At 39.3% G+C, this 27,380-nt stretch overlaps 2 protein-coding genes across 4 annotated transcripts; both read right to left on the reverse strand.

The window, feature by feature from the left end:
- Positions 1–428: 428 nt before the first annotated feature.
- Positions 429–9,251, reverse strand: LOC140340711 (hemocytin-like). 2 transcript variants are annotated; one of them, XM_072426074.1, is made up of 7 exons: positions 6,227–7,652; positions 5,425–5,480; positions 4,538–4,600; positions 3,505–3,696; positions 3,038–3,217; positions 2,771–2,952; positions 429–1,238 (listed from the first exon to the last, which is right to left on the reverse strand). In XM_072426074.1, exons 2-7 carry the CDS (start codon positions 5,459–5,461, stop codon positions 1,230–1,232), a joined length of 663 nt encoding a protein of 220 aa, XP_072282175.1. In that variant the 5' UTR covers positions 5,462–5,480; positions 6,227–7,652; the 3' UTR covers positions 429–1,229. The 2 variants fall into 2 exon arrangements, with proteins under 2 accessions (XP_072282175.1, XP_072282174.1); XM_072426073.1 differs by lacking the exon at positions 429–1,238 and adding an exon at positions 9,110–9,251 and having other exon boundaries at positions 1,425–2,952; positions 6,227–6,374.
- On the reverse strand, positions 9,246–14,363 carry LOC140340712 (zonadhesin-like). 2 transcript variants are annotated; one of them, XM_072426075.1, is made up of 4 exons: positions 14,258–14,363; positions 12,935–12,993; positions 12,801–12,845; positions 9,246–9,871 (listed from the first exon to the last, which is right to left on the reverse strand). In XM_072426075.1, the coding sequence occupies exons 2-4, from the start codon at positions 12,978–12,980 to the stop codon at positions 9,516–9,518; spliced, it is 447 nt and encodes a 148-aa protein (XP_072282176.1). In that variant the 5' UTR covers positions 12,981–12,993; positions 14,258–14,363; the 3' UTR covers positions 9,246–9,515. The 2 variants fall into 2 exon arrangements, with proteins under 2 accessions (XP_072282176.1, XP_072282177.1); XM_072426076.1 differs by lacking the exon at positions 14,258–14,363 and adding an exon at positions 13,095–13,136.
- Positions 14,364–27,380: the final 13,017 nt, after the last annotated feature.

Genomic DNA, 27,380 nt, shown 5'->3' on the forward strand with positions numbered 1-27,380 from the left:
CTTGGTGTGGTTGGGCTATAGATAGACTATAATGACCTAGCTGTGGAAACACCTTTAATTATAGTTCTGTTGTTGGCATTGCTCATAGTCTCTCTTACACAATTGACCCAACTGGCACAATAAACAGGACAGACAAAGTTTGGTAATAAAATCTGCAATTTATTGGCTCATCTGATTAAGAAACCTGAATTAGATTGCAACATCCTGATCTGTGACTAAGCAATGAAAAAAGCTTTGAATGTAGCTCAGTAAAGCCAAGCTGGACCTTCAAATTAAAAAATAAACTTGAGGTGCATAAAAATAATGACGTGACATCAACCACAGCTTGAGCAGAAGGGGCCAATATTGCCAATATAATGCCAAGAAGGACCTTTGCTCTCTGTATGCAAGCTGTGGTCTTAGGTCTTCAATCAGCAGGTAACATGGTGTTTTTTTTTTATTGCAGAGCTATAAGTTTATTGCAGAGGGGTATGCTGAACCTATGCAGGGGGGCCTCCGCTTGTACAGCAAGGGCCCTTCTCCAGTGCATGGTGGCTGCGGGGAAAAGGCTCTCCTTCACAATCTGTAGACATTGTACATCTTTTGTGTTTATGGTTCTTTATTAAATTTCCATTGATCTCTCAGTCTCTGTTGTGGTCAACACTTCTTGTGTTTTACAAGGATAGGAAGCAAGAGCTCCAATCATGACAAAGTGATGCCTTGACGGCAACCAAAACTTGAGAGAACTTCTAACTTCTCCCTGTAATACCAGAGACGATTGGGATTTTCTTCTAGATAGCCCTGGAATAATCCATGATTGTAAGCAATATTTAAATCAGCGGTCTGATTTGTGATAATACAACTTTTATACAGAAGGTCCATAAAGGAATCGAACTTTATAAAAAACAGACAATGGGCCTGATTTATGAATGCTCACCGAGGATTCGCTTTTATCAGCTGGGTGATCCAGAAAACCTGAAATGGATTTCTTGTCCATCACCACCATTTTCTTTCCTTTGCCAAAATGATTTTATTTGCTTCCTATGGTATAATCATTCAGTATTGTAATCTGCCCACCTTTAATAAAATTGACTGCAAAACATTTCATTACACTGCAAGTATGTGAATCTCCACTGAATTTTGATTGCAATTAAAAACAGAAGTCGATAAAAGGGATAAAAATGTTTGACGTCTTTCCAAGTAGAGGAAGCCTTCCACTTCCGCCGCTCTGCCATGGTTTTCAGAACAGATTAGGGGAACTAAAAAAACAAAAAAAACAAAAAACAAAAACATAAAAATGAAATCCAGTCGATGTCCAAAGTCTTTATGTAGACCTAAATCCAAACCAAATCGTTAAACTTTAACATGTTACTGATTTCATAGGTTATTTTCTGACTTAAATCTATGAGTTTCATTAAAAAAAAACCATAATGGTCTCATCTCACTTTTGGTATTGAAAGGCAACTCCCTGCCCAGTCACCATTGGCGGCACGGATTATACTAAATCTCTGATGGTGAATCAAGCAAATAAGTGTCATGACCTCTGCTGTCCTGCCTTGTATCCATATTGCTCCCGGCTACTTTCTGTGGCCTGTATTCTGCCCATGGTGGATCTTGCCTCCATCTTTTTTCCCAGGTAAGATGGGAAGATGCACCTGGACATTCACATGCTCTAGAAGATGTGATTCGTCAGACCAGGCCACCTTTTTCAATGATCCATAGTCTAGATATAAAAGTCTTGTGCCCAATTGTAGGCACTTTTGACAGTGGACAGGGGTCACTATGTGCATTTTAATGTATTTTGTGTTGTAACAATTTGAGCAACGTGTCACCAGACTACTGCCAAGCCCAATAGCTCTTCTGAAGCACGTCCTTCTTAGCTGTTGCCTGTGTGTTTCCCAGTCCAGTTTCTGTGCTAATCCTCTGTTGTCCAGTCTGCTGTTCACCTTCCTGTGTCTCCTGCATTCGTGTGTGTCTTCAGTGATCCCTGTGCCTCCAGTTTCTTCTTGTGTCCCCTATGTCTTCGCTGACCCCTGTGTCACCCATGTCTCCAGTCTCTTCCTGTGTCCCCTACGTTCCTCTGTGTCTTCGCTGATCCCCGTGTCTTCCGTACCTCCAGTCTCTTCCTGTGTCTCCTGCGTTCCCCTGCATCTTCTCTGACTACCGTGTCACCCATGTCTCCAGTCTCTACCTGTGTCCCCTACATTCCTCTGTGTCTTCACTGATCCCCGTGTCTTCCGTACCTCCAGGCTCTTCATGTGTCTCCTGCGTTCCCATGCATCTTCTCTGACCCCTGTGTCACCCATGTCTCCAATCTATACCTGTGTTTCCTGCATTCCCCTGTGTCTTTGGTGACCCCCGTGTCACCCCTGTCAGTTTTTTGCTTTCCGGTACTAGACCCGTGGCTTGGTTTTCTGACCTGTTTGCTGCCTGCCTGGACCCCAGCTGTCATTGACTATTCTCCTGGTGCCTCACATTGTTCTGTCCACTCTGGTGTGCCCAAAGACCGCAACCTAGGATCAGTCTTCAGTGCAACAACTTCACCTCTATTTTCTCTGGAAAAAAACAGGCTTTTACTTAGAATCTTGGCCCTTCTTAGGGCTCACAGCAGCTCTAAGCTATCCAAAGTGCCCCCTAGTGGTTCCATCTCTTTGAGCATGACAATTAATCTATACTTTTGATCAAATTATTGATAAAATAATGTATTGATCTTTAAATCTTCTCTGTTCTTATTGTTACAGCACATCACTTTTGGCAGCCAGTTACCAGTCTTTACAAGTGAAATACTCACAGAGCCGATGCCATGCCTAGGGCAGTCCTTACGCTTAATGCAATTACTGTTGTAGATAACAAGTGTCTCATCCTCGCACACACAGCCTTGGGTACACTTTTTGGCACATTCACTTGTAGGAAAACAGAACTGCTCACATTTTACACAGTAAGAATATTTTTTGCCTTTGGAACATGATTGAACTGTAAAAAACAAATATATAATAAAGAGTTACATTTGTGTTTTTATCGATTTCATGCCCTTTGAAAAGAAGATAGGTTCTCTTACCAAAAGCATACTCATTGCATGCGAATTTACTCTGGCAGATTCTATTAAACATGCGGTGGTCTTCCTTCTTACACACGCAACCTATCCTGCAGCCAGGGATGCAGTCTTGCCCAAACACATTGCAGTAGTGATCGCAGCTGGAGCAGAAGTTCCACACCATGCCCTCTGGACATTTGTCACCTTAAATTTACCAGAGAAAAAAATACAAAATAATGGTGCTGCTTCGTCTTTCAGGAGTTGCCTCTAATATTGAAAGGGGTCTCGGGAGATGTAGTTCTGGGGGCGTGTCTATGCCAATAGGAATTGAGCTTCCTGGAGGTGGTTATGATGTCACCAAAAGTAGGAAAACCTTTTCAAAGCTACAGGAACAAGGCAAGAAGAAAAAAATAATCCCGGGACTGAATGTAAAAGGGGCGGGGGGGGGGGGGAATTTGGGTAATGCCTGGATTCATAAGTGGATCTCTCACCCTCCTTAGGAATGTAGGGGCACTGAGAAGCTGGAATGCACATTCCATTATGCCACACGTGTCCGTGTTCTTCACAAGCGCAGCCGCTTTGGCAGTCCTTTTTCTCGCAACTCATTCCTTCTACTGGGCATTTGGACCAACACCCGGCACAATTCGACTCTTTCATACCATGTGGACACTTAAGGATTGGCTCTGGATTCACAAATAAACAAAATTCCTATAAATTGGTGTTTTATATATGCAAGTTACCTGTGCAGTTCCTGGAGCATTTCATTAAATTAGACTAGAGTTAGGTAAACTCTTGCCACTAGGGTTACCCAGGGCTAGCTACGGATAAAGCAGGTAGGAATAAAAAGATTGGTAAAAGTGAGAAATAGTTTTTACAAGAATAATAATAATACAGTTACCAACTTTTTGGATTACTTTAAAAAAATAGTTAGGAGAAAATGTGGGACTATGACCCGAGTGAAAACAAAAAAACATGTATTTTTCTGTAAATTGAAGTTAGAGTCAAGAAAAGACATTTTTAAAGCCACTTGGTAATTTTTTTAAGACTTTAGCAAAACTCTTGAAGACTGTATTGTCACCAAAACTAGTGGCATTGAGGGGATAAAAAGTTTTTTTTTTTAATTTAGTTGTGGTTAAAAGAATCAAGACAGAAAACATCATTCATGGCTTAAAAAATAATATAGCATAATAAAGAAATTGTAAATTTGGGTATTGAACATCAACTACACCAGCCAGTAGCATCATAGTAACAATAGAGAAAAATCAAAGAAAAAAGCAATGTTAAATAAAAACGTGGGTAGTAACAATTGATTGGATTTGTTTGTAAAATGCGAGGGTTCTCCATTTCCACTTCTCTGACTAACCTAGGGGCTTTGTAATTACCTTTTAAAATTGGCGAGCTGAATTCACAAAGAATAGGGGCAGCAAATGAGTATGGTGGTAGCAAAAAGTTTGTTGACAGATATGAATGTATTTAAAGGCAGCTGACACCTAGGGATATCATATTCACCATAACAAGCATTACCTTTGCTGCTGCTGTTTCTGCCTTCCTGCGGAACTTCATGATGACTTTGGCAGAATGACAGAGCTGTAGATTGAAAAATCAAAATAACAATTAAACTACTGGGGCTCATCAGATTGTTTAGTGAGTAAGCAATGCGGATCTTTGGAAAGCAAACCTGTATTATCCATGTTATGTTATAATAATATACAACATAATGCACACATGTAATAAAATAATACTAATATTTTACAATATGAAATATAATAATAAAAACTAATAAATATAATTTAATAAAAAATAACTACAAACTATTATATTGTTTTTTTAATGTATATTTTTATTAAAGGTGTTCAGCATATACAGAAAGAAAATACAGATACATACAAAAGTAAAACAGAACTTTAGGCTTTACAATATGAGCCAACTCCCAACTATATATCAAACATGAATAGAATAAAGTGAATACGATTCGGATACGGGTTTCATGCTATGGGGCTTCAAGCAATGGCCCCGATTTATTAAAGCTCCCCAAGGCTGGAGACGATACACTTTTATCACAATGTGTATTTATTCACAGGTGTGTCTTTGTAATGACTTTATTTTAATATATTGTTGTTATGTCTTTGGGATCAATATATAAAAACAGGGAAACTGACATTCCCTCAAACATTCCTTTTTCCAGGTCCACGTGTTTCAGTAGAAGTAATTGATTCCCACCAGAGAATATTTGGAGAATGTCAGATTCCCTGTTTTTTAAATAGAGCCCATAATGTAAAACTGAATTATATGAAGTTTGTACAATCACTGTAGGCAAAATAAAAGTATGAAAATATTTTATAAAGAATATGTTTAAAAAAATAATTAATATTATTAATACAATTTCCATAAATAGTAAAAAAAATTCTTACCAGTTATGAATAAATAACAGAAATTTTCCCATTTCATTTTTTTCTCTGTTAATAATCTAGAAATTAAATTCAAAAAGTACATTAAAAAAAGTTACTTTTTTAAATACATCCATAAACAAAGTCATTAAAAAAATATATATTAATATTGATACAAACAAATACCAGGAATGTAATAAATTACTTTTATTGGAATTTAGTAATGTGTAAGCTTCTAAAAGTCCTGCGTGCTAAAAATGTATAGAACAATACAAAATATAAATGAACAATTTTCTTGATAATGAATAATTATTTTATATTGCATTTTACAAAAAGAAATAAATAAAAAAATATAAGCGACAGATAAAAAAATATATGAATAGTAATTACTGAGAAAAAAAAAAACGAATAGATACAAATAATATTTAAAAAAGAAGAAAGATAAATTTAAAAATAAGATAAAGAAAACTAAAGAATAAACAATTTCTTTGAAAACTAATAATTATTTTATATTGCTTTTTGCAAAATTGAACATTGGTTTTAAATATAAATACTGTATTGATTCAACTCAGTAATTGGTAATATATATATAAATATGTGTATATAAAATGTATATATTATACATTTCAATACAGAATCTATCTATCTAACTATCTAAAAATTTTTATAGCCTCTGAGGTGGTTGGTTCAGCGGTACAATTCTCAAACTAATATGTTGGGATTGAAAATGTATTTGGTGAAGAAATGTAGCTTTTTTATGTTTTGGAATAGCAAATACAAATTGTATCTTTTCGATAAAGAAGAATGAAGGATAGATGGAACTCACCTCTGTTGCGTTCTGGATAATCTGGTTGATTTTAGCAGTGGCCAGCGGGATTCTATCTGGGAAGCTGATCGATTTGTCACCTGTAAGGTTGTTGCGCTCCTGCATTGTAACAATGAAGTGTAACACCTGATGGATGCTGTTCCGTGCTCTACATACAAAAAAAACAATAGATTTAAAAGTTAGCTTCAAAAATAGAAAAAAGATAAATGCTTGTTGAGTTCAACATCTAAAAACTCAACCATAGAAAATACACACAACACTAAAATGAGGGGGTGCTGGGAAGTTCCTGGCTTTGCCCAGAAAGAAGAAAGCCAAAGTTATGAAATAACGCATTTATTTAACATATTGCCCCCTGAGACTGATGCAGTTGGTACAGCGTAGTTGCAGCTTTTGTAGACCGTTCAAAAAAAAGTCCTTTGGTTGGGCTGCAAACCAGCTCTCAGCAGCATCTTTGATGTCAGAAATGTCCTCAAAACGCTGCTCCTTCAGGTGTTTCTTCAAATTCAGGAACATATGATAGTCCGAAGGGGCCAGGTCAGGTGAGTAGGGGGGATGGTGGACCAATCTAAAACCCAATTTGGCAACCACAACGTTGGAAGTGTGTGCAGGTGCATTGTCCTGCAAAAATAGGATCCCTTTGATCAACTTTCCAGGGCTTTTCATCTTAATTGCCTCCTTCAGCTGGTCCAGGAGGTTAGCATAACACTGTCCAATGATACTAGAGCCCTGAGGTAGGCAGTCCACCAACAGAAAACCGTCTTCGTCCCAGAAAATGGATGCCATGACTTTTTTGACCAATTTCAGGGTTTGGAACTTCTACGGCTGTGGAGACACACTGTGGTGCCATTCCTTTGACTGTTCCTTGGTTTCACGATCATAGATGTGGAGCCAGGTTTCATCCTCAGTCACTAACCTAGCCAAAAAGTCCTGTGCAGCTTCAAAATGGGGCAAAATGGCTTTGGACACTTCAGCTCGTTCCTTCTTCTGATCACTGTTCAAACATTTCGGCACCCACTTCGCTGAAAGCTTGCGCATGTCTAGGATAGTGGTGATAACAAACCCAACACGCTCCCGGGAGATGTCAAGTATCTCTTTTGCAGATATTGGCCGGTCCTCAATAATCAGCTCGTGGACAGCATTGCAGGTTGCCGGGTCAGTTGAGCTTGGTGGGTGCCCACTGTGGGGCTTATCTTCAACGGTAAAATGCCCAGTCTTGAAACAAGATATCCAGGTAGTGACAGTGCTGTAGGAGGGAAAGTTCTCCAAACAGAAACTTCATGATGGCCCATAACTCCAAGGACGTGAAACTTGCTTGCATCTCACGTGCATCTCACGTTTTAAGAATTCCAAAGAACTGATACTTGCACAGTTACATACTAAGATATTAGGCTGTGATATGCCCCCACACTGATTTTTCTATTTCATCTGAAGACAGCAAAGCCAGGAACTTCTCAGCACCCCCTCGTAAATCATAATCCAATTTTTAATTTAATAGGAAAAATATTTCAATTGCATTCTTAACAATCTTTTTGTGGAGGAAATCTGCACCCGTATAGAAAAGTTGTGCTGTGTTCCCAGGAGCAGTTAACTTTATCACATTTCTATATAATTGCACCTGGGGTGAAGTTCTTCCAAACACCACTACGTGGCCAAAAGCCCTTTTTGTGAACCACACCACGATCTGCCACGGCCTCAAAAAACAGACTTGAATGGGAGCAGTGGGGAGTGAAGTTAAGTCTGGACTTCTGACCACCTTCATTATTATGAGCTTATTGGACATCCTATTCCAAAATCATGGTAAATAATATGGGAAAGCCCTTTCCTTATTCTGGCCTCTATTTCTCTGGGCAGGCTTTCTGCATTGTTGCAGTGTGTCTGGGAATTTGCGCATATTGAACCAGAAGGCCATTTGAAAGGTCAGATTCTCATGTTTTAAGGATAATAGGATTGGGTTTGCAGTCAACATTCTAGTTCATCCCAATGCGTTCAGTACAGTTGAGGTCGGGGTTCATTGCAGAACACTTTATTATTCCTTGAGCAATGAGCAGTTTGTGAATCTCAGGGCAGTGACCCGACTATGTATAAAGGTGACATTCTTCCCAATGGCCAGCAAGAGGCATTCTTCCTACTGACTACCACCCTAATGTACTGTGAGCTGTGGATATAGTCATTTTAGAAGCGCTTCTCTGAAGATCTGAAAGTTATTTCAAGGGTTCCCACTAGGGATGAGCGAGAATATTAGGTTTGATCTCGCAGCAAATCGGGCCTTTCTCTGTTACCAAAAATGTAAGCGAGAATGGCCTTCTGATTCTGATTGAGAGATGATACATGTCAGGAGGTTCTCCTTTGCCAGGCATCTTCTCAATGATTGCAGTTGTGCCTGCATTCATTGAGAAGAGTGTGCGATCCCCGGGGCACTAGAGGTTAATTAACCTCCAGTGCCCCGGGGATCGCAAACAGGGAGATTCCCAGGGCTGAATGCAGCTCTGAGAATCCTCCTGTTTTAATTTCCTCTTGCAATGGTTTCGCAAAATTGGTTCACCGAAATTTCACGGAACCAGTGGAAGTTCATGGAAATTTTTGCAAGAATGCCTTCTTGGCATTCTTGCTCATCCCTAGTTCCCACGTGTTAAAAAAAAGTAGAGAAACGCTGGAATATAGTAAACTCTGGTATAGTGATCGAATACAGAAACGATGATTTGGCATCTACATTCTACATATTATACATGTATTTTTTGAGATATGAACTATATGTGCACACATAGGGCTCCCTCTGCTGGTTTTATGTGTGTATGACGTTATCATTGCGCATACAACTGCAAACAATAAAGTTAAAATGATTCATGAATAATAGAAAATAAATAGCAATAAATGTTTGCCTACATAGATATGAATCCTATTTGAGGAGGTGCTGTGGATACCGAAGACTTTGTTGTAACCTTTGAAAATAAAATGTAATTTGCAGTTATGGTCCAATAGTTTAATAATACACAATATAGTAGAGACACACACAGTGCAGTTTGGCCATAAAAACAAAGTTTATTTGCTCCAGCATGACAGCGTGTCAAACAAATCAATGAGGAACGTTCAGTCCTTAGTTTGTCTATCATTACAGCAACAGCAAGGAAGGAAATATTCCAAACAGTTATAATGGCTGTCTGCTTTCTATCCACTCATTTATTTCTGCAAGGATTGACCTAATGCAAGCCTGATAATCAAATGTAAAATATGAAATTTCAACCAAAGCTGTTATGCTTTTGTATTTATTTATGTCATTTTCAGGTTACATTTAGCATTTCTTCTTATTTATACACTGAGGATTGGGCTCATTGGACAGGACATAACCATCATTGCACACGCAGCGGGGCATGCAAAACTGAGAAGGTTGGTATTTGATACCCAGAGTGGTGCAGGTCTCCCGGGGCTGCCGGTAACATAGCACAAATTGTGAGTTCTCAGGACAGGTCACCTTACAAGATTCGATGGAAACGCAGACATCGGAATCCACTGATTGGAAGACTGATCCTTCTCTGCACACACAAGCTTTTGTACATGTGTCATGGCAAGCGGTTAGGTTGAGGGTGTCACAGCTACTGTAGCAAGGAGATCTGCAGCCGGGGGTCTTGTCGGAGGGACAAAGAGTTTCTAAAATAATCAAAATAAGATGTTATGATGAGAAAAATGAATAACTATATGTAAACATATAAAAATAAATCCCTGGCTCTTGGTGGCTTTTTGTTTAAGCTGTACATTGTACAACAGGCATCCCTACTAGTGTTGATGTTCGAATTCAGGTTGTGCTTATATTCAACCCAAATATGGCTGTTCGAATTCGAATAGACCCGACCTGAAAAAAACCTGGCACTTGACCGTTAAAATTCCAAAAAAAAGTAAAAACTGTGTTTATAAAAAATAAATATTAGTTCTTAAAATGTATGAATGTATGTGTTTTTTTAACTTTTTTTTATAGGTTTTCCCACAATGACAATATGATACCCGTGGCTGAGCAGCCATGGGAATCCACCTGTCATTGCAGGATCTCCGGGCACTATAGATTATGATCATTACCTATAGCACCTGGAGATCGTAGTGGAACTGTGGAGGTAATCTGCAGTTCAGCTCCATTGTGACTTCACATGGGAAACTGAACTGCAGACCTCTGCAGTTCCATTACAATGTCCAGGCACTACAGCTGATGAATGGGGACTTGCCCCATTCATCACCTGTAGGGCCCTGTATTCTTGAATAGAGAAACTCTATCCAAGAATACATAGTAGAAGCACAGGACAGCAACAGCAATTGCTGCTGCAGCGCTGTACTCTATCCAACAACACATACAGCTAGTAAAGGGCTGCAAGGGCAATCTGACTTCAATGGTGTTGATCACCTGGAGAATTTCTCACTATTCGATCAAATAACTGTTGAATCGAATAGTGAGCTATTTGACTAACACTAGTCCATACCCCCCCAGTCCGCGTCTGGCAGGTGGGTCATGGCTCAGGCCGATGCACCCCCCAGCGGGGTCAGGAGAAGGACCCCGCTTGGGGGAGTGCAGCAGCCAGAGCTGCGGACTATGTCTCCCGTATGCATCCCAGTCTTAGGTGATGGGGGAGTGAGCAGGTTCTGGCATCATGACATCACTCTGGGGGGAAGTTTCTTCCTCTTTGACTAACATACCGCTCCCCATGTGCGGTTCAGAGTCCATGCATTTAGCTTGAAAAGGTTGGGGATCACTGTTGTACATCAGCTTTGTGTTCTGTGGGGCCGCATACAGAACCAACTCATCCTGTGCATGTCATTAGTGGCCATCCAATAGCCGAAGAGGCTCGCTAATCTCACTGAAGTCTACCATGGAGCTGGAAGCAAAGATGACCCTTCCAAGGATGCAGCATGCTAGCTGATTATGGCACAGACTTACCTGTGGGTGGCCTCCCTGCAGTGATGGGCAGCTACATGGTGGCTACACACAGGTAAGTCCATGCCATGCCACATGTGCCGTGCTGGAATTTGTCCATCCCGGAATAACAAATTTACATGCCAAGCTCTTCTATTTCTTGCATGGTGACTGTTTACATTTCTATGTTTGCTTTCACTGGCTGACGTTTTGCTCTGCCACCTGTGCTGAGGCACTGCCAGGATGTCATTCCTTCTATTCATTTTTACTGTTATTATTATACAGAGAGCCTGTAGCAAAGAATTATGCGGAAGGCAACATGACAGGGGGCACGGACAGACACGAAGCAAGGGGTGGGGGTTGGTTGGAAAGGGTTAAAAGCTAGTCCTGGAGGAAAGGAAGGAGGGGGAGTAGGTTGGGTCGGAAGTAGTAGGGGCGGAGTGAGTAGAGGGTAAAAGGAGAGTCAAACGGAAGTGAGTCACATTTTTTGAAAAGAAGAAGTTGCCCACCCTCCTGCCCTTATTATAGAGGGTTGGGAGGCAGTTGAGGTTTGGTGGGAGGTAAGAGTGCTGGTTAAATTTTGGTTGGGGGGGCACCCAAGGTGGTGGTGAACCCCCCTTTAAGTGGTAAAAGGTGGAGGCCCCTGAGGTGGCACTGGGCTGCTTAGGGGCCAGGTTGGTATGGTGGTTTGGAGAATATGTGATGTGGTGGTGGCGGACTTTACCTTCCGGACCTGCAACCTAGTCGTTGGTTGGGAAATGTTGAGATAGTATTTGAAAAGGTGGTTATTAAAGGGTTAATTCAAAGAAAATAAGCGGGTTAATTAAAGTTATTATTGGTTGATTATGGTGTTTACTGTGTTGTTGTTTGTTGTTTGTTAGTTTATTTGTTTGTTTGTATTTGTTTGTGTTTATTTGTTTCAGTGTTATATTTATTTGCTTATTTTCATATATTTAATATGTGTTAAATTATTAATTTGATACATAATGTTAAGTTATAATTGGTTATTGTATTTATTAATAAACGGCTGCTTGCCAGCCATTAAACTGCAGATTGTGGTAGTGTGGTTTGTAAGGTGAAGATGCAGAAGAAGGATGGAAAAGGGGCTGGCAAGAGAGGAGGTATGTTGGTAAATGGTGGGGGGGTAAGGTGAAGGGGCAAGGTACGGGCTACCCTAGTCATGTATTATTGTTGTGTTATACTTTTTTTAGTTTAATTCAATTTGATAAAACATATCAACATAAACAACATAAAGAGTGTAAAGAGTTTTAACTATGGATATAGTGGGAAAAGTTATTTCTCTGCCCTTGTTGGAGAGATTCTACTTTCTGTTCTGGTGACACCCAGCATGCCATGATATGATGGGGTTATCTGTAACCGAGCCATAGAATGCAATGAATACCCATACCTTGCCTCAATGCTCATAGCTGTTCAGGTTTCAAGAAGTTATTATAAAGACAAATCAACATATGTTACAGTCTGCATTTGAAGCTGAAGTCAAGGCAGTTATAAAAAAACACAAATCAATGCAGCTCAGTATTTATTCATACAATAATTATAGAGGGTAATTTGTTTATGGATATATACAATCATTTATTGTGTTTGCAATGGACAATTAGCTTTTTAATGGTTTGAAGTGTTGCCAATGCCTTGCTGAGCAGGCTGGGTGAAGTCACTTACCTGTAGTGGCAGCCTGGCATTCTCCAATCAGAAGCAGACTGAAAGCTGAGAACGATCAAAAAACAATTTATTAAAGGAAGAATACACAGAAAACACTTATCTTACAATTGTTTTGTATGACAGAGCAGACTCACCCAACAGCAACAGCTGGACTGCCCATTGAGACCTAGATATGGCCATGGCTGATCTGTGTCTGTGGAACAATCATAACATTGTCATTTTAGAACGAGGTGACATTATATACCATAAAATAAAGTAGTGTGAACATATGAAGGTTGATTTGGCTGTGTTCACCTGTGCTTTGAGATTTTCCTGTTATGCTAACCATAATGACAGCACCACTGCAATACATATATATTAGGATTAAATAACAAATACCAATAGGCTATATCATATTATTAGCTGTACTTTGTAACTGACAATTTATGGTAAAACTAATCCAAAACAATGATAATCCATGATAATGTTAATATTTTTCTTCAGTACTATAATTCACAAATAATCATAGTAATAATTGTTAAAATGATTTCTTTTATAAATAAATACAAATGAATAATACCAAATTTAATTATTATTATCACTATTATTATATCATAAAGTTGATGCCCATAATCCATGTTAATAATTATATGTAGAAATAATATTAATAATAAATATTATTAGGAACCTTAATAAAATAATAAGATCCTTTCCAGCTGTGCCATGTGTTGTAATCAAAAGAAGATAGAAAGAAAAAAAGACGAAAGGAAGAAAGGAAATTAAAAGAAGGAACAAAGGAGACAGAACAAAGAAGAAATAAAAAAAAAGAAAGAAAGGAGAAGAAACAATAAAGAAGAAATAAAGAAGAAGACAAAAGAAAGAGAATAAAGCAGAAAAAAAAAAATATTTTTCTTCTGTATCCTGTGCTGTAACTCACAGTCCAGAATATTAATATTGAATAATATTATTAACATGAATAACCTTCATATCTGTACCTTGTGTTGTAATGCACAATCAATAATAATAATATTGATACCCTTCCTAGCTCTGCTTTGTGCTGTCATTCACAATCCTTAATGCTCATAACATCAAAATCCTCTGCCGTCCCCGGGGCACTAGTGGTTAATTACCTCTAGTGCCCCAGGGATCGCAAACAGGAGGATTCCCAGGCCTGAATGCAGCCCTCTTGTTTTAATTTCCTCTTCCGGTGGTTTCGTGAAATTGGTTTGCCGAAATTGTGTGGGGACCATGGGAAGTTCGAAGAAATTTTTACGAGAATGCCCGAGCATTCCTGCTCATCCCTAATAATGAACAGAATTTTCTGAAAAATAATACTCCCTAGCTGTTTCATGTGCTATAACTCAACCCAATATAGTAATATTATTAATGGATATCCTTCCTAGCTCTGCCTTCTAATATAATGCAGTGTCTATAACATTAATAATAATAAATATTAATGATAACTTTCTTAGCTGTACCTTGTACTGTAGTTCACGATCCCTGTGAAGAACACTCTGGCCCTATTTATGAAGCACACATTGCTTGCTGATTATTTTGTAATCTCTGATTGCCACATCAGCCCACAGACAACTCTTGTGTATTGTGTTCTTATATACTATATTGCAATCAAAGGATTGCATTGTGTGTAGTGACTCACTATGTATAAATATACTGACGCAGGACATTGCAAATAATCATCATCTCCTCATGTTCCTTCCTCTCTGTGCTGCCGATAACATCAGATGGCACAATGTGTTCCAGTACAGTGAATTTTGGCATCATTCCATATAAATCATTTTATATTGTATACAAAGTATATACAAATATGGCTGGCTATAGCCAGTGGCATTGGGTTGGTTTCAACTCTTGGGTAACACTATCTTCATTATAATCTTTTTTTCTTTTTTTGGCAAGGCACAGAAGTACATTGCAACAACTATGCCCAGGAAATTACAATTTCATTCCAGTAATATTACTATGAGATTTGGAGCTGCCAATAATTCTAGTTGTAATACTAGCCATTACGTATACCATATTTATAGGACAACCGAGTCTTGTAACTGACTGGTTCTCCTGACCATTAAAGTGACCCTGTTTTGTTACTTACATGCATGCCAATGGGGACTATAGTGACCCTAAAACACTGTGCCGATCCACAAGGAATCACAAGAAAGCATATTTGGAGAGCTGTATGTACTGATCTTCTAATGGATTTATATGGTGTCACCGTGATCATATACTACACTTTTTTTGAAAGTCTTTTTGAGGAGTTATGGTGGGATAGTATGTGGATGATATAAAGAGACCCTCTTGCTAAATCATCCATGTCGACAAAAGATTTTATCAAATTATACCTGAAATTACCATAATTCATGCATGTTATTTTCCTGTAAATGAATCCATGGTGTTGGGGCCCACCATCTTGGATATGATAATAGGTTCCCCTACGGGCAGCACTGTGGCTCAGTGGTTAGCACTCTGTCCCAGGTTCAAATCTCAGCCAGGACTCTGCATGGAGTTTGCAGGTTCTCCCCATGTCTGCGTAGGTTTCCTCCTACATTCCAAAAATATGCAGTTAGGTTGGAGCATGTTCCGGTGCCAGTAATTTTAGTGCTCAGTGGGACTGAGAAGGTTGGTGACCACTGTTATAGATAACTGAATGGTTAACTGAAATACATTTGTCTACAGTTATAGCACTTATCAGCTCCTCAAAACAGGTGAAAGGTAAAGTTCCTGGCTTTGCCCCCTTCCAGATGAAATAGAAAAATGAGTGTGGGGGCATATGCCAGCCTAATATCTTAGTATGTAACTGTGCAAATATCAGGTCTTTGTGATTCCTAAAACTGTTTTTTCTTTTAGTGAGAAGCTGTGATGGCAGAGGTACAAGCAAGTTTCATGTTGTTGGAATTAGGGGCCGCCATGAAGTTTTTGTTTCTCCAGGGAAAGGCAGCAAAGGACATTCACACTGAGATGTCACAAACACTGGGAGAGAAGTGTCCTTCCTACAGCACTGTTAAAACCCAGATATCTCTTTTCAAGACTGGGCATTTCACTGTTGAAGATGAGCTCCACAGTGGACGCCCCCCACCTCAACTGACCCGGCAACCTGCGATGCTGTCCATGAGCTAATTTTTGAGGACCGGCGATTATCCACAAAAAAGATAGCCCAGATACATGACATTTCTTGGGTGCATAGGTTTGTGTTAGCACTATACTAGACATGCACAAGCTTTCATCAAAGTGGGTGCCGAGGAACGAGTTGAAGCATCCAAAGCTGATTTGGCCCATTGTGAAGCTGCACAGGACTTTTTGGCTAGGTTAGTGCCTGAGGATGAAACCTGACTCCACATTTATGATCCTGAAACCAAGGAACAGTCAAAGGAATGGCGCCACAGCGGGTCCCCGTGGCTGAAGAATTTCCAAACCTAGAAATCGTCTAAAAAATGGCGTCCATTTTCTAGGACAAAGATGGTATTCTGTTGGTGGACTACCTACCTTAGGGCTCTAGTATCACTGGACAGTATTATGCTAACCTCCTGGACCAGCTAAAGAAGGCAATTATGACGAAACGCCGTGGAAAGTTGACCAAAGGAATCCTTTTTTTGCAGGACAATGCACCTGCGCACATGTCCAGCGTTGTGGCTGCCAAATTGAACACCTTGGGTCTCCAATTGGTCCACCACCCCCCCTACTCACCTGACCAAGCCCCTTCGGACTATTATCTGTTCCAGAGTTTGAAGAAACTGGATTGTTCAGATGCAACTTTGCAAATCTAATCTATGCTGCCATGGTATTTTAGAGGGAAGAGGCTTTCTTCTGGCCACTCTTCCAAACCAGCCATACGTGTTAAGTCTTTTCTACTTATCACTTGTACTGTCATGAATATGTAACATGGTAACTGAGGCTTGTAGGATCTGACATGAAGCTCCTGGGAGGTTTGGCAATTTCTCTAAACATTGGATGATCCGACCTTGGGGAGATTTGCTGGGCTCAATCCTGAGAGGATTGGCAAGTGTCTGGAATGTTTTCCATGGCAATAATCCATCTCTCATGTAGAATGATGGACTTTGATTCTACAAAGATCATTGCTTATGTCTTTCTAAATTGGCATTGTGATGACACACACCTGAATGCTCCGGACCAGCAAACTGCCAAAACCTTCTGCTTTTATGGAGATGATCACACTGGTTGATGATCTATTATTTGATACATTTAGCAGAACCTGGCTAGTCCTTACTCTCTTCTTTCCTATGGATGTGGTAAGAGTGTACTCAACTTTTTACACACTGCTTCTGCTTTTTAACTTAGCCTTAGTCAAATAAATAATCACACGTTGTAGTATGTCATGTGTGAGGTTTGATTTACTTAATTTTAGGACATGCTAAGGATCAGGATTTTTATTTTTTGTGTCATGATACACAAAACCTTATGATTAAAGGGGGTGTGCTTACTTTTTTCTCACAAGCGTCTTTATGACTGATCACAGGGTGACATCACAATGTTTAGTTGCAAATGTATATTGACATTTGTTTGCCATTTTATGCAAAATCAGAAGTGAACAGATCACAAGGATGGGTTAAACCAATCTGACCAAACCCAGTTGGAGTTGGAATTTCATAGTGGGATCACACAACCTACTTTATTTAGTAGTAGAGCCCAGGACCCAACAATGCAAATCAATAAAACCATAAAGATATAAAATGCACAACAATCTCAAGGAAAGAAAACATTTAATATTTTATATATGAAACAGTAACTTCATAATATGCATTTTGCGATCCATGGATTGTTCTAAACCAGTTGTTCTCATCCAGCATTCTTCCAGAGCTTCTTATGAGCAATAAACAATTCTTCCTAATAGCCAGCAATGTAAGAGGAATTCCTCCCACTGACCACACACTAATATACTGTGAGCTATGGATATAGTAATTATAGAAGGGGGTTGCCTGAGGACCTGAAAGTTATTTCAAATTTTCCCCCATGTTTAAAAAGTTGTGAAAAGCTGCTCTAGATCATCAGTAAAACTCCACTGTTGTCGTTGTGTTGCTATTTATACCTTGGGTTTGCATTCTTTTTTTGGGATACATATGTTACTGCCTTCCTCGGATAGAATGTACCCGTGTTTGCACACACAACGAGGCTGGCATGGTTCCTCTCCTTGCTGCGTGTCAATTGGTTGGTTACAGATGTCGGGCTTTGTGGTGCAGGGTTTGTATTCCATGTTCTCCGGACATTCAACTCGACATTTAGCTGCTGGGACGCATTTGTCGTCCTGCAAGTAAAAGCCTGGAATGCAGATGCAGCCATCGACAAAGCAATAATCGCACCAAGGATCAATTGGTTTACCAATTTTATCACAGCGTGGCATGGCACATGGATAACAGCCTGGCATTTGGTTAATCGGACAATCTGCAAAAAAACAAAAAAAAAACAATAAGGCAATTGTACAAACAATCCTAAAGCCCTTGATATAATCTTAGTCTATTATCAATAGAACTGAGGTCCCCGATTGGAAGATTTATGTTCTGGAGACAATTATTTTATTTAGGACTTTCCATCATTTTCAATAGTAACCAGAGCCAATAGAGATGGGGAATCTATCAGCAAAAAACAGATATTATAACATTTCCCTATTCTGTCCAAAAAAATGCCTCTACATATTTTTTATCTGAAAATGGATAAGATTTAATGATTTAGTTTTTATTTTATTTGTGAGTTGTAGTAACAGAATTGTTTTCAGCAAAGCAGAGGTTTGCTTTCACACCAATTGAACATTTTTAAAGGGCAATGCGAAATTACTCAAAAAACTAACTAAACTCTCTCCATAAGTTTTTACTCCCTCTCCCCTTTTCAAAACAGTAAAAAAAATAAACATCCTTACTTGCTGGTTTGACGCTTCTAGCTGCAGTCATAGTAAAAGCTGTAAGAACACAGAAGAAATAAAGTCAGGTGTTGCATGTATCAATGAATTAAATTTCTGCTACATGATGTACAGATAGTATTATGAATTTTAGTGCAAACAGTATAACGTAATATCCTAACCTCCTATCCCACATCCTAAGCTCCTATATTCTAAGTTCATATTCTATATTCTAACCCCCAAAACTATATGCTAACCTCCTATCATTTTTCCTGACCTCCTATCTAATATCCTAAACTCCTATGCCATATCCTAACTTCATATCCTAAATCCTAACTTCCTATCCTGTATCCTAACCCCCTTTTAATTATCTTAACCTCGTCTCCATATCTTAACCTCGGATCTTGTATCCTAACTCCCTATTCCCTTTGCTAACCTCCCATCCTATATCTTATCCTAAGATGTTATATCCTAACACCCCATTCTATATCCGCACCTTCTATCTAATATCCTAACCTCCTATTCTATATCCTAATCTCCTATCCCCTATCGTAACTTCCCATCCTATATCTTAACCTGAGATGTTAACTTCCTATCCCATATCCTAACCTCCTCTTCCATATTCTAACCCCCTAATTTATATCCTAACCTCCTATGCCCTATACTAACCTCCTATCTTATATCTTAACCTGGGACGTTATATCCTAACCACTTATTTTAAGTTCTAACCTCCTATCCCATATCCTAACCTCCTATATCAAATCCTAACCTTCTATCCCGTATCCTAACTTCCTATTTAATATTCCAAATTCCTGTCCCATATCCTAATCTCCTGTCTAGTATATTGGCCTCCTCTCCCATATCCTAACCCCCCTGTCTTATATCCTACCCCCCTATCCCCTGTCCTAATCTCACATCCTATATCTTAACCTAGAATGTTATATCCTAACCCCCGTTCCCAATTCTAATTTCCTATCCCATATCCTAACCTCCTATTATTTATCTTTACTTCCTATCTTGTATACCAACCGCCTGCCCTATTTCTTGTCCCTCTATGTGTATATAGACATGTCCCTTGGTATCTGTTCTGTCCTTTCATTCTGGTACTCTCCCCTCCTATCAGCATGATCCCTATAAGAACAGAAGCACTGCAGCACAGCTGATTGGCTCCTTTGTTGCCCCTCTCTCACATTTATTGACCAATAAGCAATTACAGATCTGTATCAATGTCTACTTATAAAATAATAAAGAAGAATAACAATTCCACCCACCTAGAGCCAGCAATGGCAGCACAACCTGGTAAGTTGTCATTTTGTCTTCAAGAGGCTAAAATTAATAAAGAGAAAAGTCATCCCAATGACCAATCCTGGGAGAGAACAAATCAATATAAAGATTAGGGAAAAGGTTGCTTTGTGTAATCTTAGAGATCCTTCCATTACATTTGCATAATACAATACTCAGATAGGTCATCTGTATTCATAGACCTGAAGAAGGTTGTCCAGTTTTAGGTTTGCTGGATTACCCAGATTCTCCTATCTTCTTCAGTTTTGGAAAGCTTTAATAAATCATCCCCTTTGCGTGTAGCCAATTCTGAGGATAGGGAGCACCTACCTGTGTGAGTTGATCTGTCCAATCCTAGGCTTTCAGGGACGATCATGTCAGGCAAGCTCATGTGTCCTTGTTTATATGCGCCCATCCTGAATCACTAATTGAATGCAAATTTCTGCTGCACGTCAATCTATAACTTCCTATAGGATAATTAATGGTCAATTAAATCAATTAACGATCAATTGTCATTCCCCATGTTCCATTTTTGTACACAAATAAGGAAATTACCCATATGTTAAAAATAGGAAGACAGGAATTTTTATTATTATAATTTGGCACAGAGATTTATTTTTGTGTTTTTTTCTGACACCATGGTATGAATCAGGTAAATTGTAAAAGAATTGGTCACACCTGAGTTGACATAAAGTGGAATAGGTTATTGGCTAGGGAAGAGCGAGCGAATTTATTAAATTCAGTCTTGCAGCGAATTGGGCCATGCTCGCTTACCAAACATGTGGACGAGAACGGCCTTTGTAACTTCAGCCGGCGAGACTGAAGTTTTGGGACCTGCAAGACCAATCAGGGGAGCAGAGTAGTCATTTATTGCTTTATTCACATGGGCAGTATTGTAAGATGTGGATCCAGTACTGCGCTTGCAAAAACCCTGAATATCTGTTACCACCACCTGTCCATCTGTCCTGCTGCTTGCAGCAACCCCAGTCTCCCTTTAGCTGTGCAGAGCAGTGTCTTTCTTAGCATCCCCTGCACTTACTGAGGCTACGCACAGCTGAAGGGGATTTCAGAGCATGTATTGCAGCCAATGAGCAAACTAGTTCTTGGATCCAATCCTGTCCTGCTATTGGCTACTAGTACTATTTATACCTCTCTTGTTCTAGGCTCTGGTTGCTGGATTCTCAGCCTTGCTACCTGAGACTTAGCCCAGCTATACTCTGCCATATTTAGCTTTTTGGATGCCATACCATGACTACACTTGTCTGCCACCTCCCCTGACCTTTGCCTTGGATTACACTTGCCTGTCGTCTGCCCTAACCTTTGCTTGCACCTGAACTACACTGCTGCCTGCCTAGACCTTCCCTCTTGCTAGCATTTTATCCTGTGCTGCCCTTACACTGAAGCCCCCTGTTCCACTCACCCCTGTTGGGAAGAGCATAAGAGACGCAACGTGGTGCTCTCCCCGCAGCAAACTAGTCCCACTGGTGAAGACTAGAAGACACTTAGTCTCTGTGCCTTAGGGAATCACCTATCACCAGGTAATCTCCTATAATGGGGGGGGCAGCCCTAACATTATTTTTGTAACAAATACGAGTAGCCCAAAGCCCGCTTTTTCCAGTATTTACAGGTGGTGCAATTGTAACCTAAATGTCAATGTTTTCCAACCACACTGGAAAGCCATTGCAAAGTTCTAAGGGCAGATGTCCCATGATTCTTAGCAGCATGGCAAAATATTTGCAACCACACCACAATCGCTTACTAGAGCATTTCAGAAACAACTTATGAATGCATGCCAATACCTACTCCTGACTGACCACACATCTGAGCTTACACATCTGAGTTGATATTCTAGTGGTCTTCATAAGACCTTTAAGAAGAAGGTTCTCCATACTGAGTACCCATAAGGGGAATCAGCATGCAAAATCACAAATGGAGTGCCTATGGGACTTTAGTGGTTCATGGTAAGATAACATCCAAAAATCCAACACATTTCGGGGGTCCATGGACACTTCATCAGGGCATTCAGTTTCTGATTCTAAATCCAATTTTGGTCTTGTTGACCTCCTTTTGAATCTATCTACGCATTTACTTCTACAGAGCTCTGTTATGTGAGTTGTTATACACACTCAGAAGCTTAGAAATAGATGTTTGTTGCCACCATATGGCCAGGAAGAACAATTGTCTTCAGCACTTTTGCTTACCTCCAGAGTGGTCTTAGACAAAATTTAAAATGTAAATAAAGAAGAAGATAGCTTTTTATTAGTAACCTGCTTCTTTGTGATAATTCATTACTAAAGTGGCTTCAACATCCCTCTGTTTTATAGCCATGTTCAGTTCAGTTGAGGCTAATGTTTGACTGTGGCCCAAGCCAAAATTCAACTGCTTGGTTGGCAAGGTGGATTTGGTATGTTAGCACCAAACTGAATATCAGATCTTTGATGATTCTGCAAAAGTCCAGAAACATGAAGAACAACTCTTACTGATAGTTAGGCTTTATTATAAAGCCAATAGTGTTAGTGACTGGTCCTCTTTAATCTGTGGATTGGTGCATCAGACAGGGTTGGACTTGGGATGATCCCATCAGAGAGGGTGATAAGGAAGGCCCACTAGAAAGTATAACCAATACAGCACAGTTGCACATTTTTGTAATACAGTAGGTGCCCATTGGAGGGCAGGAGGTTGTCCTGTGATTCTCTCTATTCCTGAAAAAAACATTGCGGAGGCAGAGGACGGGGGTTAACCCGAGGGCAAAGTGGCTACCCTATGACCCTTTTTTATGGCACTGAAAAAAATTGTGCCATATTATCAGGGCCCCCTAGAGGTATCCTCCAGTCCTCCTCTAAGTGGCCACCCCATGACCCTCTTTATAGCACAAAAACATATTACTGAAGGCCACCCATGATTCTTCCAGTCCTTTGATAGGCCAGTCTGGCCCAGGCATCAGAGATTTTGTTTTGGAACAGTTGAGTCTCACTTGGCGATATAAATAGAACTCTATTATGCCAAATTATCTTTATGTCAGTCTCATTATACAGATATTGGATAATAACAGATCATAAAGGACCAATTAAACTATTTACCAATCTACCATGCAAACAAAAGCCCTTCTCATCCAGTTTGGATTTCCTTGTGCATCATCCAATCTGCATAGTTCAATGCATAGCTGACCATTTAAAACTTAAGAAATATCCTTCATACGTCATCTGCAGGTAATTTATATTTCAAAAAATATCAATTATCTTTATGTATTTATAAAAGATGAATATTTATTTGCAGCCATATTAATCCATATATATTTACTAACATAAGTTCTCCCCCTGATGGAAGGGGACTGAGCCATCTTTGCTTTCAGCTCTGGCACCATCATGGTACGTTGCACAGGTCTTGGCTTTGTTCAAACCTTGCAACTTGCTATATAGTTATATTGTGCACTCCGAATTATTATTGACCAAAATAAATTGGAGGAGGAAATGCTTCTCCTGCCTTCAGCAGCACAGGCAAAGTCTCCCACTTGGAACTCAGGGATGGCTTAAGTTTGAGAACGGTGGAGGATTCTTTTTTTTCAATCAGGGAATTACCGGGAATTGTCACATATCCGCACTGTGTTCACGTAGGATGAACATATTCCTTGTAAATTACAAATAACACCATGGTAACTTGGAAAAGCAAAACCTAATAAGGGTCTGTTTTAGAAAATTTGGGCCCTTAAAAATTAAATGGGAAGCTAAATGCACAGTATTCTAGCCCAGCCATTTTGTTGGTTGGGGCCCTGGAAAAGTTGGGGACAATGGGCAAATGCCTGGATCATTTTGCCCTAAAACTGGCCCTGAGTCTATTCTAACCCCTAACAATTATTTTATTATCGGGTTGACACAATAACAGCCGGGAACGCAATTCATTGTGCAAACCCCATCATCGTGTCGGAGGCGCTGACAGTTCATGGGACAGGCACTGCCGCAGTCATTCCAAACCTGGTTGGGGAACTGGCACTTCTTCCCTGAGACAAAAAATAATTGGTGTCAATCTGTCAGTTTTATTCGCAGTATATATTATATAATGACTTTTCATATCCAACATAATCCTGCTCCATTACCACACCAGGCAGAGCAGTTTTTCACAGTTCTGTAATTTGATTGACTTTTTTGATCCTTCCAATTTTTTTTAATACAAATAGGAATTTACTTAAAAAAAATAAAGAGTACGTAGGTAAATTATACAAAAATTATTTTGTTCATATTTTTTAACCAAAAGTATTCCTGTTCCTGATTATTGTAGCAATTCCACTACTTTGAAACATACCCAATGTATCACCCGAGCTAGGCCTATCTTTCTCCTGTTTAAGGTTTGTGTGGCAATTTAATAAATAATAAAAAATTAGTAAAAAAAAGTAATATTATTTTAAAGGATGTTTTAGTGTTTTAGAGGTGTTTAAAAAATAAAGTAGCAAATTTAAGTTAAGAAAAAAACAAATAATAAATTAATAAAAAAATGAATTGATACAATGTTATTTTTAAGGGAGAACTCACCTTCTCGTGCTGGGGGTTGGCGTTGCTTGACATCAGCAGAGCACAATGCTATTGGAAGAGAGAATGTGCACATATATTATAGATCCCTGAATAATGAAATATTTGTAGAAGGTCCAATCACTGCACCCAGAACACATATAATTCTGAAAACTATATATACATTTCAAGCTAAGAACGTGGTCATCATCAATTATAAAAAGATTTTGGTGGGTCACTTACCCAGGGCGAGAAGAAGAAATCCAAGACTTTGTGGAAACATTGTTACCCTGAGTGTGCTCACTGCGGAAAGTAACAAAAATAAATACATATAAAAAAGGAGAAAATGATCATTTATATATCTACTTATTTATATATGGATCTTTTATCTCATACACTCTTATCTATGTCATAGGTTATCTATGCCATGTTCATATACCCCCAGCTGAAGTCAAATAATCTTTAAAATAAAGAATTGTATTCATTTATGATTCTTTTATGTCATTAGATTTTCCAAGTGACATGATTAATTAATTGATTACCTGGAAATTAACAAGCCGCATGAAATTTAAGACTTTTTAGACATTATGTTTGCATGCGTATTTCAGATCAGAGACTTTCTAGGTAACCCATTTACACCAGAGTTTCCTAACCAGAGTTCCTCCAGAGGTTGCTGGGGATTCCTTCAGCAGTTTGTACCCCTCAGGTCAGAATAAGTGACACCAATGATATTTTTGGCTATCTGTAAGGGTGACATTCTTCCCAATAGCCAGCAATGTAAGAGGAATTCTTCCCAATGGCCACCACACTAATATAATGTGAGAGGTGGATATAGGAATTATAGAAGGGGTTCCCTGAAGACAGGAATGTTATTTCAGAGAGATTTTGAGAAAGGCTGATCTAGAGTTTATTTGCCTTCTCTGCAGTCTGCAAACTATCCAAGTCCACAAATGCGCACAAAATATATAAAAATATAAAATAACATGTTGTATGTAATAACATTGTGCTAAATGATGTCCAGCTGCTAATATAAATTCAGTGCATATGCCATATCCTAACCTTCTATCCTATATCTATTTTATAGCCTAAGATCCTATTTTACATCCTTATCTCCTTTTTTTGACCCTCCCACAATGCCTAGGGACCTCCCCCATGATGCCTAGGGCCCTCCAATAACAGCAGGGATGCTCAACCTCCATGTTTGTTGTGGCAAGCAGCCGATTGGCTGTCTGTCACTGCATGGCACACAGCCAGCCATTGGCCTATATAAGGCCAGGGCGTGCCTGCATTTACCACTCCTGACAGAGATTTGCTGATAGCATCAAAACCTGTCTGTGCTGCTTGGCTTGCTTTGTCAAAGTGAAAAAAGTGTTTTACTTTGTTAGACTGTGTCACACTCACACTATTAGATAGATAGATTGTTTGAACAGTCTAGAAAAGCTGCAACTACGCTGTATCAAGTGCATCAGTCCCAGGGGGGAATATGTTGAATAAATGTTATTTTATAACTCTGGCTCACTTCTTTCTGGGCAAAGCCAGGAACTTCTCAGCATTCTATTGTACTTTGGTATACAGAGAAGCTCTGCAAAGTGTCCGGAACCTGTGGCAGCAAAAGTCCAAATAGTCACTCCTCCATCACCGTGCATACGGGGCTGAGCGTTATAGTCAAACCTCTCCACTTTGGTCTTGTCTTGTTCCAGAAGTTTTGTGTATTGTTCAGATGCAACTTTGCAAATCTAATCTATGCTGCCATGGTATTTTAGAGGGAAGAGGCTTTCTCCTGGCCACTCTTCCAAACCAGCCATACGTCTTTTCTACTTATCACTTGTACTGTCATGAATATGTAACATGGTAACTGAGGCTTGTGGGATCTGACATGAAGCTCCTGGGAGGTTTGGCAATTTCTCTAAACATTGGATGATCGGACCTTGGGGTGATTTGCTGGGCTCAATCCTGGGAGGATTGGCAAGTGTCTGGAATGTTTTCCAAGGCAATAATCCATCTCTCATGTAGAATGATGGACTTTTGATATATTTTAGAAATAGCTTTAAAACCCTCCACAGATTGATGGGCAACAACAATTGATTCTCAAAGATCATTGCTTATGTCTTTCTAAATTGGCACTGTGATGACACACACCTGAATGCTCCGGACCAGCAAACTGCCAAAACCTTCTGCTTTTATGGAGATGATCACACTGGTTGATGATCTATTATTCGATACATTTAGCAGAACCTGGCTAGTCCTTACTCTCTTCTTTCCTATGGATGTGGTAAGAGTGTACTTAACTTTTTACACACTGCTTCTGCATTTAAACTTAGTCAAATAAATAATCACACATTGTAGTATGTCATGTGTGAGGTTTGATTTACTTAATTTTAGGACTTGCTTAGGATCAGGATTTTTTTTGTGTCATGATACACAAAACCCTATGATTAAAGGGGTGTACTTTCTTTTTTCTCACAAGCGTCTTTATGACTGATCACAGGGTGACATCACAATGTTTAGTTGCAAATGTATATTGACATTTGTTTGCCATTTTATGCAAGAAGAGTTGGAACTTCACAGTAGGATCATACAACCTACTTTATTAAGTAGTAGAGCCCAGGACCCAACATTGCAAATCACTAAAACCATAAAGATATAAAATGCACTACAATCTCAATAAAAGAAAATATTTATTATTTTATATTTTATATATGAAACAGTAAATTCATAATATGCATTTTGCAATCCATGGATTGTTCTAGACCAGTTGTTCTCATCCAGGATTCTTCCAGAGCTTCTTCCCCATGATTAAAAGACTGCCCTAGATCATCAGTGAAACCCCACTGTTGTCGTTGTGTTGCTATTTATACCTTGTGTTTGCATTCTTTTTTTGGGATACATATGTTACTGCCTTCCTTGGATAGAATGTACCCATGTTTGCACACACAACGAGGCTGGCATGGTTCCTCT

This window comes from Pyxicephalus adspersus, chromosome 11 (assembly GCF_032062135.1).
Source record: "Pyxicephalus adspersus chromosome 11, UCB_Pads_2.0, whole genome shotgun sequence".
Classification (NCBI taxonomy): Eukaryota; Metazoa; Chordata; class Amphibia; order Anura; family Pyxicephalidae; genus Pyxicephalus; species Pyxicephalus adspersus.